Below are 12383 nucleotides of genomic sequence, written 5' to 3'. Positions count from 1 at the left end.
AACTGAAGTTCTTTGGATTGGATTTGAAGCGTGGAGCTGGGTTTTTAACTTTGAAATTTTTTGGATACTTTTTGGTAGGATGCTTTCAGACTTCACATCAAAACCCAGTTAGCATGATTGCCTTTAACGAGCTGGGCCAACCTCTTTAGCTATTAACGGTTGGGAGAACATGCAATTTTTCGACTGCCTTCCTGTTTAGGAATCAATATTCTTGGTATGCAGTTTTCGAAATGATGTGATTACATTATCATTTCCATTAGAAAGAAATCCTCTGTTTGAGGGAGAGGGACATTTGGTTTTTGGAAATGATATTTAAGTTTCAAAATTTCCATATCATGTGTTAATTTAACGTGGGCTTTTTTTTTTTTCAAATTAATGAATTCAAGAAATTTATTTAATTTGTGCAGCAAGTCTGAAACCGCCAAGTTAGTTCTCCACATAGAAAGTTGGAATAATTAAGCCTTTGTTACTTATATATTTGCAACAACAAATGTATAAGAAACAAGATAATAGAATTGTGAAATTGAAATATGTAATGAGCTCAAGCAATACTTCACTTTCAACTATTGAATCTTCAAAATCATGCTTCTCCTAGTAGCAATCGCATACATCATGTTTAATCAAGGGTTGGAGATTATGCAACCCTGGGAACTGGTGAAGCTGGTAGTGTCACTGACCGCAGCAGCTCCAATGAGAAAACAAGCCCCAGAAAATGAGAAAGGATTGTGTTTGCCGATGCCTGCACAACACAAGCAATAGATAGATGAGAGGAAACACAAAATTACTAACAATAAAACCAACACTAAAATGATGTTTTCATGTTTGCATATGTGAGCAGGGCCAACTGAATATCCATAAAATGGCACAAATTTTGCAGTTTCTTAACCAGCTGAGATAACTTGGCTGCCTTTGAATCTGCAATTCAGTTGATGATGAACTAAGATATCCTTATCCTAATTTAATCATTTTGCTGACCCAGTGAATCACTGGGGCTCATGAGACAAACATCCCTCTACATGCTCAACAGCACACACCAAATTCAATTTTAAAAAAAGTACAATTTGAATAGCCTGTGCAACTTTGTATAGGACTAAAAAGAGTCAGTCCAGAGTAAATTTTCTTAATCATTATTTCTTTTCCAAGATAGAACAAGAAGATAAAGAAGCTGCAATTTTTTTCTTTGAGCCTGAAAGACTCATCCAGAGCTTTTAGTAACACAGTATAACACCAAAAATAATCCACCATAAAATCTTTATTTTTCTCTTGATCCCACTTATGATTTACTCAAACTCTGTTTCTGTGGAGAATTTTCAATGGATCCAAGTCCAGGACAATGGCAGGACTTTTTTTTTGTGATATAGATTATAAATTTTAGATCCTTCTTTTTTTTTTTTAATTTTATTTCTCTCTTCTGTTTGAATAAATTCTAAAAACAAGAATAAATTAATTGGTCCCCGACTGATATATACAATAAGACAAATCAAAATATCCAAAATTAACAAAAAGTAGTATCAGCTGAAGTCAATAGTGTACCTGCACAAGGAATACATCCAATGCCAGAACAGGACTGTAGCCAGGAGGTACTCCCTGGTAATATGGATTAGCTGAGGAAGTAAGAGCCTTTGCAACCAACTGTCCGACAGTGGCTTGCATTCCAAGAATAGCGGCACCCATTCCCAGAAGATTTAATATTATGCCATTTTTCAAGCTTTTCACCACATCAGCACGAGGAGGAGCCTGAAACCTCAGAAATTCATAAACTTCAGCTAAATACTTAAAAAAGAATATTGTGTTAATTTCTTATGCATCAAACCGAAGTTGGAAGCACTTGTCATGGCTCAATAAGTGATTCTTTCAGTGTAGACATCTAATAAGATATGAATTGCTCTTCTACATATCCAAGGGGAGATTTTTTAAAATTATTGAAATCATGTCAATTATTACCGCTAAAAACTGACCAATAATAATAATAACAAACACAAACAATTTTTTCTTAGATAATAAGATTGCACAAAATAACAAAGACTAGTATACAAACTGCCACAAGTAAAAATAAGTGTACTATTGCAAAGCTGAAAGATAGTATTTGATTCTTCCCACAGTGATACTGCTTGAATTAAGTGTTGGTTCTTTGTTTTCAGTTCAATTAAACCTAATTTGTCATACCATAAAAAAAACAACTTTCTATTCCACATAAGCTAAGATCCTTCAGTAGCTTAAAAGCTGAGCTATGCCCAGAAAGAATTAATATTTACTTCAGTTAAGTGATAGGGAATGTTGGATATCATCAAATGTAAAACCCTACATCTTGACAGTAGTGCTAACTTAAGTGTAACAAACCAGAACTTGATTTTTTTTATAATATTTGAGAAGAACGTTAAGATTGCTATGTGACTACAACAATATAACATACCTTGGAAGGGTCACTAGCAGTTTTCTGAAGCTTCTCAGAAAGTTGAATATACCCAAATGACCAAAACACTGAAATAAATGCAGCTGCAATCCCACCAGCAGTGGCATAGAAGGTGGCAGGAGACGTGATCTTCCCAGTAACAACAATTGAAAAAGAAAGAATCACTGCAGCCACCACAGTGCACACTAGCTGCCCCCAGAACCCTAAGCTACCCAACCGCTTGAAACTCCTTGATGTGTTCTCTAATCTCTTTGCAACCTGCGGCATTGAAAATCAAAAGGCCTAACAAGAAATTAAACTTATCACAGAGATGTAATAAGAAAATCTCTATCATATATATCCAAATAGTTACTCGTAAATCAACATCACAAAAATATTACTTATTGAAAATCAAAAACCCAGAAAAAATTATTAAAAAAAAACTCAGAGAGTTTTACAATATGCATGCAAGTTAATTCACTAAGTTCACAAACATCTCCCAAACCCTAAAAAGCACTGACAGAATCAACATGGTGACGCCACTTGACTTGTACTCAACATAAACAATGCTTAACAACTGCTTACAAAGTAAACTGAAATAAACTAACCAACATCTGAAAATCTTGACCGGAAGTCAAAATTTATGCATTGGTAACTTTCTAACTTTCTCCATCCAAATTTTACACCTCATTTGGTTACCCAAATTACATGTTGCTCTATAACTTCCTGGGTCTTTATTGTAAGAAAAGGTGAGGGCTATAGTAGATTGACAAGCCAGTTACAAGTTACAACACCAAATTGGTAACGTTTACTAAAATCTGGAGTAAAGCAAAACATACAAAGTACAATTTCCAACCTTATTAGTCTAACCATCTGGTCCATCCATATTAACAGCTACATGATTGGAATTTTTAAACGAATGCTACATGCATTATAATATCAGGAGACATTACTCCATCAAATACGCGTCCACTGTCCCGGTAAATTAATCATAAAACATCTAACAAAGCCAAAACCCTAGTTGAATTATGCTTAACCAAGGCTTCAAGAAAGAAAATAAACATCTTTCTTTTTATTTCCCACGTTATCTAAGCAACAAATCACAGAAATAAAGATATAAAACGCGAGAAGGGGCAAACAAACCTGGGCAAGTTTTGCCTTTTCCGAATCGTCTATGCGAGATGTAAAAGCCGGTGTGACCGGAGAAGAAGCGAGTTTAGTGATAGAGTATCTTGATCCTCCACAATTAGAAGAAGACTGAAGGGTTTTGGCAGAGGAGAAACAATTTGGCGGACACACACCAACATTGCTGGAGATACGGCGGTGGGAGGGAAACAGCCCCACTACCGGCGGTAGGATGCAGGAGCGACCGGTGGGCGGCAACAAAAGCACTTGCATAATTTACAATTATGTCTAACGATTGAAGATACTTGGTTAAAGCGAAGCAACTATACTCAAAAGAACACTTGCTGCTGGGACCACTTATAATGGGCCTAATTAGCCCAGTAATCAACTTCGGCCCGGCCCGAAGTTCTGTCTGATAAAATTTTGGTCAATTTTATAGTTGTTGATGTTGTTAAAAAATTAACCTTAAATTGTCGAAACAAAATTTAGGAGCTATCTGAATTGTTTCAAAATCCAAAAGGCCAAAGGACTATTTCCCACCCAAGGATTGCTGTTTTTTCCAAGTATCCCCATTTAATTTTGAAAATCTTAAATACCCACTCATAAGTAGTTAAATTTAACGAAACTCTAAACCCTTAAAATTTTATCTTTTTTTTCCCCTAACTTTAAAAACTAAAAGTTTTTTTCCCAACCTAAGTTTAAAAAATAACAATTTCCCTTTAGGGTTTGGTTTTCAGATCTTCAAAGCTAAATCCAGTGTTGTTGTTATCCCTCTCGAAGGTTCCTCTCCTTCCGACAGTGTCTCTCCACCCATTTGGACGCCCGATCAGTGTCGAATGAAACTTAAAAGACGACGAGAAACGAAAAACTTCGTTGGGGAAGACAAAACTCTTTGTCTTCCCCAATGAAACTCTTCATCTTTTAGAAGAATATTAACAACGGATGGACGTCCAAATTGATGGAGAGAGACCGTCAGAGAAAGAGAAAGTTTCGGGAGGGATAGACAGTCGACAATATTGTCGAATTTAGCGTCAGAGATTTGGAAACCAAACCCTAAGGGGAAACTGTCATTTTTTAAAACTTTGGTTGGAGAAAAACTTTTAGTTTTCAAAGTTTAGGGGAGGAAAAAGAGATTATATTTTAGTTTATTTTTAATATTATAGATAAAATAACGATTTTACTCTTACTATTATTAAATTTAACTACTATTAATTTTAACTACTTATAAGTAAGTATTTGAAATTTTTAAAGTTAAAGGGAGGATACTTAAAAAAATAACAATCCTTTGGTGGAAAATAGTCCTTTGGCCAATCCAAAATTTACAAAACATAATAAAGGCAACATGTGAAGAGAAATAAAGAGAACACAAGATATCCGATAATCTTTTTGGTAATATTTTAATTATAATACTTAAACTAAACACTATAAAGTTATTATTTAAAGTTGTGTAGGTGAACAGAATGAGATTCTTTACTTTACCCATCTTTCATATGCCGTGAATAGTTTCTTCGGGACATTAAATTACTAATATTATTTAAATAATATTATATATACTCATTTTGAATAAATAAATAAGTATATATTTATATATATATCTTATTATATAATAGAATATTATTTTATTTTTAATTTAAAATTATTTATTCATATACTAATTTATTTATTTATTTATGTATTTAAAATAAATATACATAATTTTATTGATATTATTTTAGACTACAGCTTGACTTTTATAGAGCAAATGTAGTGGCTCAGCCTATCACCAATGCAAAGCTACACAGTTTGATAAACATGACCAATACTCTTTATTCTCTTCAACTGTTAACGTACTCTGTACCAAATTTCTTCTGATAGTATTTGTATAATCTCACCACCAAGTCGGGCAAAATAAACCCACATTGGTTGGTTGAAAAATAACATGTAATCATGGACACCCATAATCCATCTACTTGTAATATAGAAGGGAACTGTCTCGAGAAAGTGGAGAACAAGGGTAGAATTTTGTTGGTAGGTGAGATTGATTACAAAATAAACATAAGTTTTGGTTATTTTTATATAGTGGAGGTCAATTATAAGAATTTAATTTACCAAATATAAATACAGTTTATTTTCTTTTTAATCATAAATTAATTTTCTAACATATTTTTTTATTAAAAAACATAATCTAAAAGAAATTATTTAAAAATTGTCATTTTTTATTAAAATTAATAGACAACTCTGTTAAGGATTCAGTATGATATGACCGCATGAATTATAGATCATATTGTGGGTTTTAGTAATTTTGTGCGTTGACTTGGTCTGTAAGGCCCATAATTGTGTGGGTCTCGGCTTCATCTGGCCCACAGACATAATATACTGCACCGAAGTCGATGTAACCCAGCCTGGCCTGGTCGAACGTGGCCCACTGCCAGATTTGGGTTTGACCCATTTTGATACACTCAGATCATCTCCATTCCTTAGAATTTCACAAATCAAACATGCCTTTACTTCAATTTGGACCCTTAGTGGGCTGGTTTTACAGATGGCATCAAATTGGGTCATATAATTAATTTTGTCCATCAATCCATGGCATCCGCAACAGATCTGCTTCCCATCTTCACCGTCATTTTCCTTTGTTCTGCTGGAACGATATTCGACTCTCCATTGAAGAAATTCTTTAAACCTCGTCAAGGTCAGCCGTTTCGAAACAATGGATTCTACCATTCCAGACCCAACTCAGATCTTCATCCTGTCCGGGCAGAGTAACATGGCAGGCCGGGGTGGTGTAAACAAACACCGCCATTGGGACGGAGTAGTCCCATCAGAATGCCAATCTCACCCCTCCATCCTCCGTCTCAGCGCCAAGCTCAACTGGGAACAAGCGCGTGAGCCACTCCACGCCGACATCGACACTGCAAAGGTCTGTGGGGTGGGGCCGGGGATGTCTTTCGCCAATCTGGTGAGGGAGCGCGTGGGGGGAGAGACCATAGTGGGGCTGGTGCCGTGTGCGGTGGGAGGAACGGCGATCAGAGAGTGGGCGCGTGGCGAGAAATTATATGAGCACATGGTGAGTAGGAGTAAAGAAAGTGTAAAGAGTGGTGGAGAAATTAAATGTATGCTGTGGTACCAAGGAGAGAGTGACACGTCTACTCAGCAAGATGCTGATGCGTACCAGAGAAATATGGAAACCCTGATTCATAATGTGAGGGAAGATCTGGGTTTGCCTTCACTCCCAATAATTCAGGTTGGATTGGACTAAAAATTTTCCATTAATAATTCACCTGGTCATTTAGTGTATCGATCAAATGGGTAAAATTTTGTGCAGGTTGCAATAGCATCGGGGGATAAAAGATACATGGAGAAAATTAGGGAGGCACAAATGGGGATAAATCTTCCAAATGTTGTGTGTGTTGATGCCAAGGGGTTGGAGCTCAAAGAAGATCACCTTCACCTTACTACAGCAGCCCAGGTCAAGTTGGGTCACATTCTGGGCGAAGCATACTTGAAGCATTTTGCAGGCTCAGCTCAATGATCCAAATGTTGTATGTGTTTATGCTATCTGCCGAAACTTTTTAGATCAAATTAAATGGCTTGTCTTTAACGACTGGGTTCTATGTGAATTTGATTCTTATGTTGTAGAGAATTTTTATAAACCCCCATTTGTGTGTTAGGAAGAAGGTCTGCATCCAAAGAAGAAGCTAAGCTTCACTCATTAACTAAGAGCTCGACGTGAGTGTGGCAATCCAAACTTCAGAGGTGAACAAGAAGCCTCTTTTCTGCTATTGTCTTAAGATTTTTAGGGATATTTGTTGTAGTAATTGTAGGATTAAGTTAGTGGGTCTGAAAAAATATCACTGGACACGAATTTTTATCGATTTTATTCAAGTGAGTGTGATATATCTTCAAACTATGCCTGTTAGATGATGCAATGACTTCAATGGAGAAAGAAAAGAGCATTCTGGTCTTCATTGATTGTAAAAATGGCTTAATCTGGTCTTGACATTTCATATCGTCCCAACTGAATGGATTTTTGTTTCGTTGGTGTCATGTCTTTGGATCTGCAATTCTGTCAAGATTGTAGTCTTCTTGTGCCTACCGGCCAATAATCTTGGTTGTTCTACAGTGAAATTTGCATTTGAAGGACTGGTTGGTTTGTCTTTGACCTTAGGGGTGTGCACCATCTTTTACCTCTAGACCTGCCATAAATAGTCTCTTATCTAGTTTTTCCTTTGGAGTGGCATACTAATATTTTAGTCTCTCGCAGCCATGGTGCCAATAATCTTGGTTTGGTCTTACAATAAGCAATTTCCCCTATCAAAACGATGGCTGGGCTGGAAAAATGTTTTATGGATCTTGAAAAATTTATCAAGCACCCGACAGCTTAGTTTCAGAGTCAGTTGACATTTCATTGAACATATATTCCTGTAACCACAGCATAAGTATTAATTGGAATACCAAACAGTAAGTGAATACTGAAAGATCTTATCAGTAAAAATAGATTTAACTATATTTTTAAAATTAATAATTTTTTTAATATTAAATTTAAAAAAAAAGTTATTATTATTTTTTCCGAAGGGTTTCAATTTATTAGTGCCTTACCCGGTGTCTCTCAGCAAAGTCTACCACGTGAATCTACTTAAGAAAATTTGTTTATTAATCGACAAAGCAAAATAAAACTTTTCTAAGTGCTGCCAACCCGGTATATGTTTTGATGCTCAGATCCTACGCTGGATTCGCATGCACTATTAATTCAATTATACGCGACTCTCAAGCGCGTCATCTTATGTCGTATTGTTTACGTCATCAATTTCTTCACCAACCTTTTTACCTGTTCGTGAAGACAAATTACTATTTTTTGTAAAAGTCGTATTATTTATTTTTATTATTTTTAATCATTACCACCTGCGGCTACTGTTGCCGTTGTTTGGACCAATGTCCAAGAAATACTTACACCTAATTTAATGCTATTCTAGGGATGGATACTTTTTATTCTAATTTTTTATTAAAAAAGTTAGTTTCCTTCCCAATCTTTCTTTGCGTCAAAGTACTTCTTAATCTTTATAATATTTAAATAACAATTTTTATTTAAAATTAAACTTAATTCAAAAAAATTATCAAGATATAATAATATTATTTTATTTTTTAAAATTATAAAATAACATTATAATAACATAAATTATAAAAAATTTATGTTATATAAAAACATTTTTTATATATTTTATTTTATTTATTTTTAATCGGATTCATGATTAACCTCACCATCTCATTTTGTTCGATAATCTATCTTATAATCCTAACTCTTCAGTCCAACTTCTCTTTCATATAATTATTTTTCTTATTTTTTTATTATGATTTTTAATTTATAAAACTCTCTTTTTTATAGTTATTTGTTGTCGATGACTCTTTTTATTATTTTACTACTCTTTTAATTGTTTTTTTGTTATACTCTTGTGTATAAATAAATACGGAGATAGTAAAAATTAAAGATATATTTATTCAATAAAACTATGTATATCTATTTTTTATATATAATTTATGTATATAGATGATGTATCATCATATAATTGGATATTTTTTTATTATATGATGACACATATTTTAAAATCACATAATTGTATGATGACACATTACTGTTATATGAATTATATATAAAAAATGGGTCCACATAACATTGCTCATATTTATTAAAGAGAATAATAAACAAGTGAGAAAAAGTTTAAAAAAAAGTGAAAATTTTGAATTCCTAGACTTCATGGTATAACTTCCCATGAACAAATTTATTATTTCATAAAATAAAATTTTCAAATTACTTATTTTCAAGATAAAATTATAAATTTTTATTTCTTTAATAATAAGGGAACACATGAAACGTTGGGTGCAATTTCCTTAAATAGTTTATTAATTGTATAATTTTTCGTAATTTTCTTTTTCATTTTTTACTTATTTCTAAATTATAATGTAATAACCATATATAAACCAAAGAACACCTAACAACTTACCAAACCAAACCAAACCAAACCTAAAACTTATTGGAGCAGCAACCTTTGCACACTCCACGACACGCGCCTGCATAAACCTCGCTTTCGTTTAAACCCTTCGCACTCTCACTGACCACCCAAACACTCCGTTACTATAAATTCGTTCTCCAGTTCTCACTTTACTTTCATTCACGAACTCTGCCGTCAAACAAAATGGCCACGTTATTCACCGCCTCAACTCTCCGTCACCCTTCTCTCAAGCTCCCTCTCTCTTCCAAACAATCTGTTTTCCCCGTTTTCTCCGTTAATCTCAGCGGTCGTAAGCGGGACCTGCCTCGGTTCGTCATAGTGGCTTCCAGCGGTGGACTTTCCTCCAAACCGACCGTACTCGTGGCCGAGAAGCTGGGAGCGGCGGGTTTGGATCTCCTTAAGGAGTTTGCCAACGTCGACTGCTCTTATAACTTGACTCCAGAGGAGCTCTGCACCAAGATCTCGTTGTGCGACGCGCTGATTGTGCGGAGCGGGACAAAGGTGAGCCGTGAAGTGTTTGAGTCTTCGGGTGGGAGGTTGAAGGTGGTCGGCAGAGCCGGTGTGGGTATCGATAATGTGGATCTGGCTTCTGCTACCGAGTTCGGATGTTTGGTTGTGAACGCGCCTACTGCTAATACTGTTGCGGCTGCGGAGCACGGGATCGCGCTTTTGGCTGCCATGGCCAGAAATGTGGCGCAGGCTGATGCCTCTGTCAAAGCCGGTTAGTTCGTTTAATTACTCCCTGTTTCATATATAATTTACATGCAGTTTTTCATTTGAAAATAAAGGATTCAAGAAACTTGATTAGGACTCATTTAGTTTGAATGAGTTGAAATGCTTTGAAAATTATATAATAATAATTCTTGGATTTTGAAAATAGTGATATAAATTTTCTTGTTGATTATTATTTTCGAATTGCAATCAAATGAACTGGAAGTACTTAATAGAATTGTGTATTAGTTTTCATTGGGCCGATTTATTTTACTAATTTTTGGAGTTTATTAAGCTTTTGTGTTAAAAACTAAGAACAGATCTTCTAAATGAACTTATATTTCTCGATATAATGATTTTGGAGATCCGTTGTGCTGAGATTTATTAATATGTTGGTTTGCATGGGTGTTGTGAAATATAGGGAAGTGGCAACGGAACAAGTATGTTGGTGTTTCTCTTGTGGGTAAAACACTTGCTGTGCTGGGGTTTGGAAAGGTTGGATCAGAGGTTGCTCGTCGAGCTAAGGGTCTTGGTATGAATGTTATTGCACATGATCCGTATGCACCGGCAGACCGTGCTCGTGCTATCGGTGTGGAACTTGTGAGCTTTGATGAAGCTATAGCTAATGCTGATTTCATCTCTCTCTGCATATGCCTCTTACCCTGCCACATCAAAGATGCTTAATGATGAGACTTTTGCGAAAATGAAGAAAGGAGTTAGAATTGTCAATGTTGCTCGTGGAGGTGTGATTGATGAGGAAGCTTTGGTGAGGGCGCTGGATGCTGGAATTGTTGCACAGGTGAGCATTCTCATAGTCTGAAGCACGATGTTTTTATCGTAAAGAAGAGTTAATAAAATGATCTTCTCTGTCACAGGCAGCACTTGATGTTTTCACAGTGGAGCCACCACCAACAGACAGCAAGCTGGTACAACATGAGAGGGTTACTGTGACTCCACATCTTGGTGCTAGTACAATGGAGGCTCAGGTTTATTAGATCAGCTAATGCAATTGGTTATGTTTTCTATAATCCTCACAAAATAATGTTATCAAGTAATGTTGGGTTCGATTTCAGGAAGGAGTTGCCATTGAAATTGCTGAAGCCGTAGTGGGAGCCTTGAGAGGAGAGCTTGCAGCTACTGCAGTTAATGCACCAATGGTTCCTGCTGAGGTATATAATGAATTCTATCTTATGTTATAATTTCTAATTGGACCAGCCTAATTTAGTAGATAGTTGTTATATAATGGAGAGCATGAAACTTCATTTTATCAAGTTGGTAGTAATTGGTGGCAGGCTATGCCAAGGTCAACTGATTGGTTTTGGTTGTGAGGCTTGGCCGCTTCATACAGTTATGCTTAAGGCTATTATTATATTGCTGTTTGTGTCCTTTTAAACCTTTTTTTTCTTCTTCTAATTGGTGCATGTGTAGCACTGTCAAATTGTTTTTTTAGTAATGATTGCAAGCACTTGGGCTTGCCTATTCATTTTTTATATATAAATTTAAGCAGGTTGCCTTAGCTGATGAATTTCAAGCTATTGGCATTAATTAGTTACATAAGTTTTGCTGATATTTTACTTTATAAATGAGAGAGAGGAGATTTAAGGAGCATAAGATTCACTTTTATCATTATATTCAATGCAGGTTCTAACAGAGTTGAAACCATTTGTGGAACTTGCTGAAAAACTTGGGAGACTGGCTGTCCAACTAGTAGCAGGAGGAAGTGGTGTGAAAAGTGTGAAAGTTTACATTGCTTCTGCTTGAGCCCGGATGACCTTGACACTAGACTCCTTCGCGCCATGATCCTACCAAGGGTCTGATTGAGCCCTATCTAGTGTGTTTGTGAACTTGGTCCAATGCTGTTTACACGCCCAAACAGAGAGGTCTTCGCATAACTGAAGAGCGAATACTTTTAGATGGCTCACCTGAGAATCCACTTGTGAGTTTCAAAAATTCCAGGTCAGATTGCCAATGTTGAATCGAAATTTGCCAGTGCCATGTCTGATTCTGGGAGATTAGGGTTGTGGGAAGGTGAAGGATGGAATTCCACTTTTATCATGGGTAGGAACTTTTGGAGTGGATGTGAGCTTGGAAGGATATCTACTTTGCAGACAGGTTGATCAGCCAGGTATGATTGGCACAGTGGGCAGTATCTTGGGAGAAGAAAACGT

General features: G+C 35.8%; 2 protein-coding genes and 1 pseudogene across 4 annotated transcripts; 2 read left to right on the top strand and 1 right to left on the bottom strand.

Annotated features, from left to right (window-relative positions):
• Nucleotides 1–413: 413 nt before the first annotated feature.
• LOC123207651 (protein TIC 21, chloroplastic-like) lies at nucleotides 414–3828 on the bottom strand. Its single transcript, XM_044625113.1, has 4 exons — nucleotides 3536–3828; nucleotides 2414–2671; nucleotides 1534–1737; nucleotides 414–739 (listed from the first exon to the last, which is right to left on the bottom strand). Exons 1-4 carry the CDS (start codon nucleotides 3788–3790, stop codon nucleotides 635–637), a joined length of 822 nt encoding a protein of 273 aa, XP_044481048.1. The 5' UTR covers nucleotides 3791–3828; the 3' UTR covers nucleotides 414–634.
• A 2243-nt stretch (nucleotides 3829–6071) lies between these two features.
• On the top strand, nucleotides 6072–7403 carry LOC123207658 (probable carbohydrate esterase At4g34215). 3 transcript variants are annotated; one of them, XM_044625123.1, is made up of 3 exons: nucleotides 6072–6740; nucleotides 6822–7038; nucleotides 7172–7403. In XM_044625123.1, the coding sequence occupies exons 1-2, from the start codon at nucleotides 6207–6209 to the stop codon at nucleotides 7026–7028; spliced, it is 741 nt and encodes a 246-aa protein (XP_044481058.1). In that variant the 5' UTR covers nucleotides 6072–6206; the 3' UTR covers nucleotides 7029–7038; nucleotides 7172–7403. The 3 variants fall into 3 exon arrangements, with proteins under 3 accessions (XP_044481058.1, XP_044481057.1, XP_044481056.1); XM_044625122.1 differs by having other exon boundaries at nucleotides 7168–7403; XM_044625121.1 differs by having other exon boundaries at nucleotides 6822–7403.
• Nucleotides 7404–9534: 2131 nt separating this feature from the next.
• Nucleotides 9535–12378, top strand: LOC123207656 (annotated as a pseudogene).
• Nucleotides 12379–12383: the final 5 nt, after the last annotated feature.

The sequence above is a fragment of the Mangifera indica genome, unplaced genomic scaffold, assembly GCF_011075055.1.
Source record: "Mangifera indica cultivar Alphonso unplaced genomic scaffold, CATAS_Mindica_2.1 Un_0091, whole genome shotgun sequence".
NCBI lineage: Eukaryota > Viridiplantae > Streptophyta > Magnoliopsida > Sapindales > Anacardiaceae > Mangifera > Mangifera indica.
The sequence above is the reverse complement of the archived record's forward strand: the minus strand, read 5'-3'. Positions and strand labels throughout refer to the sequence as shown.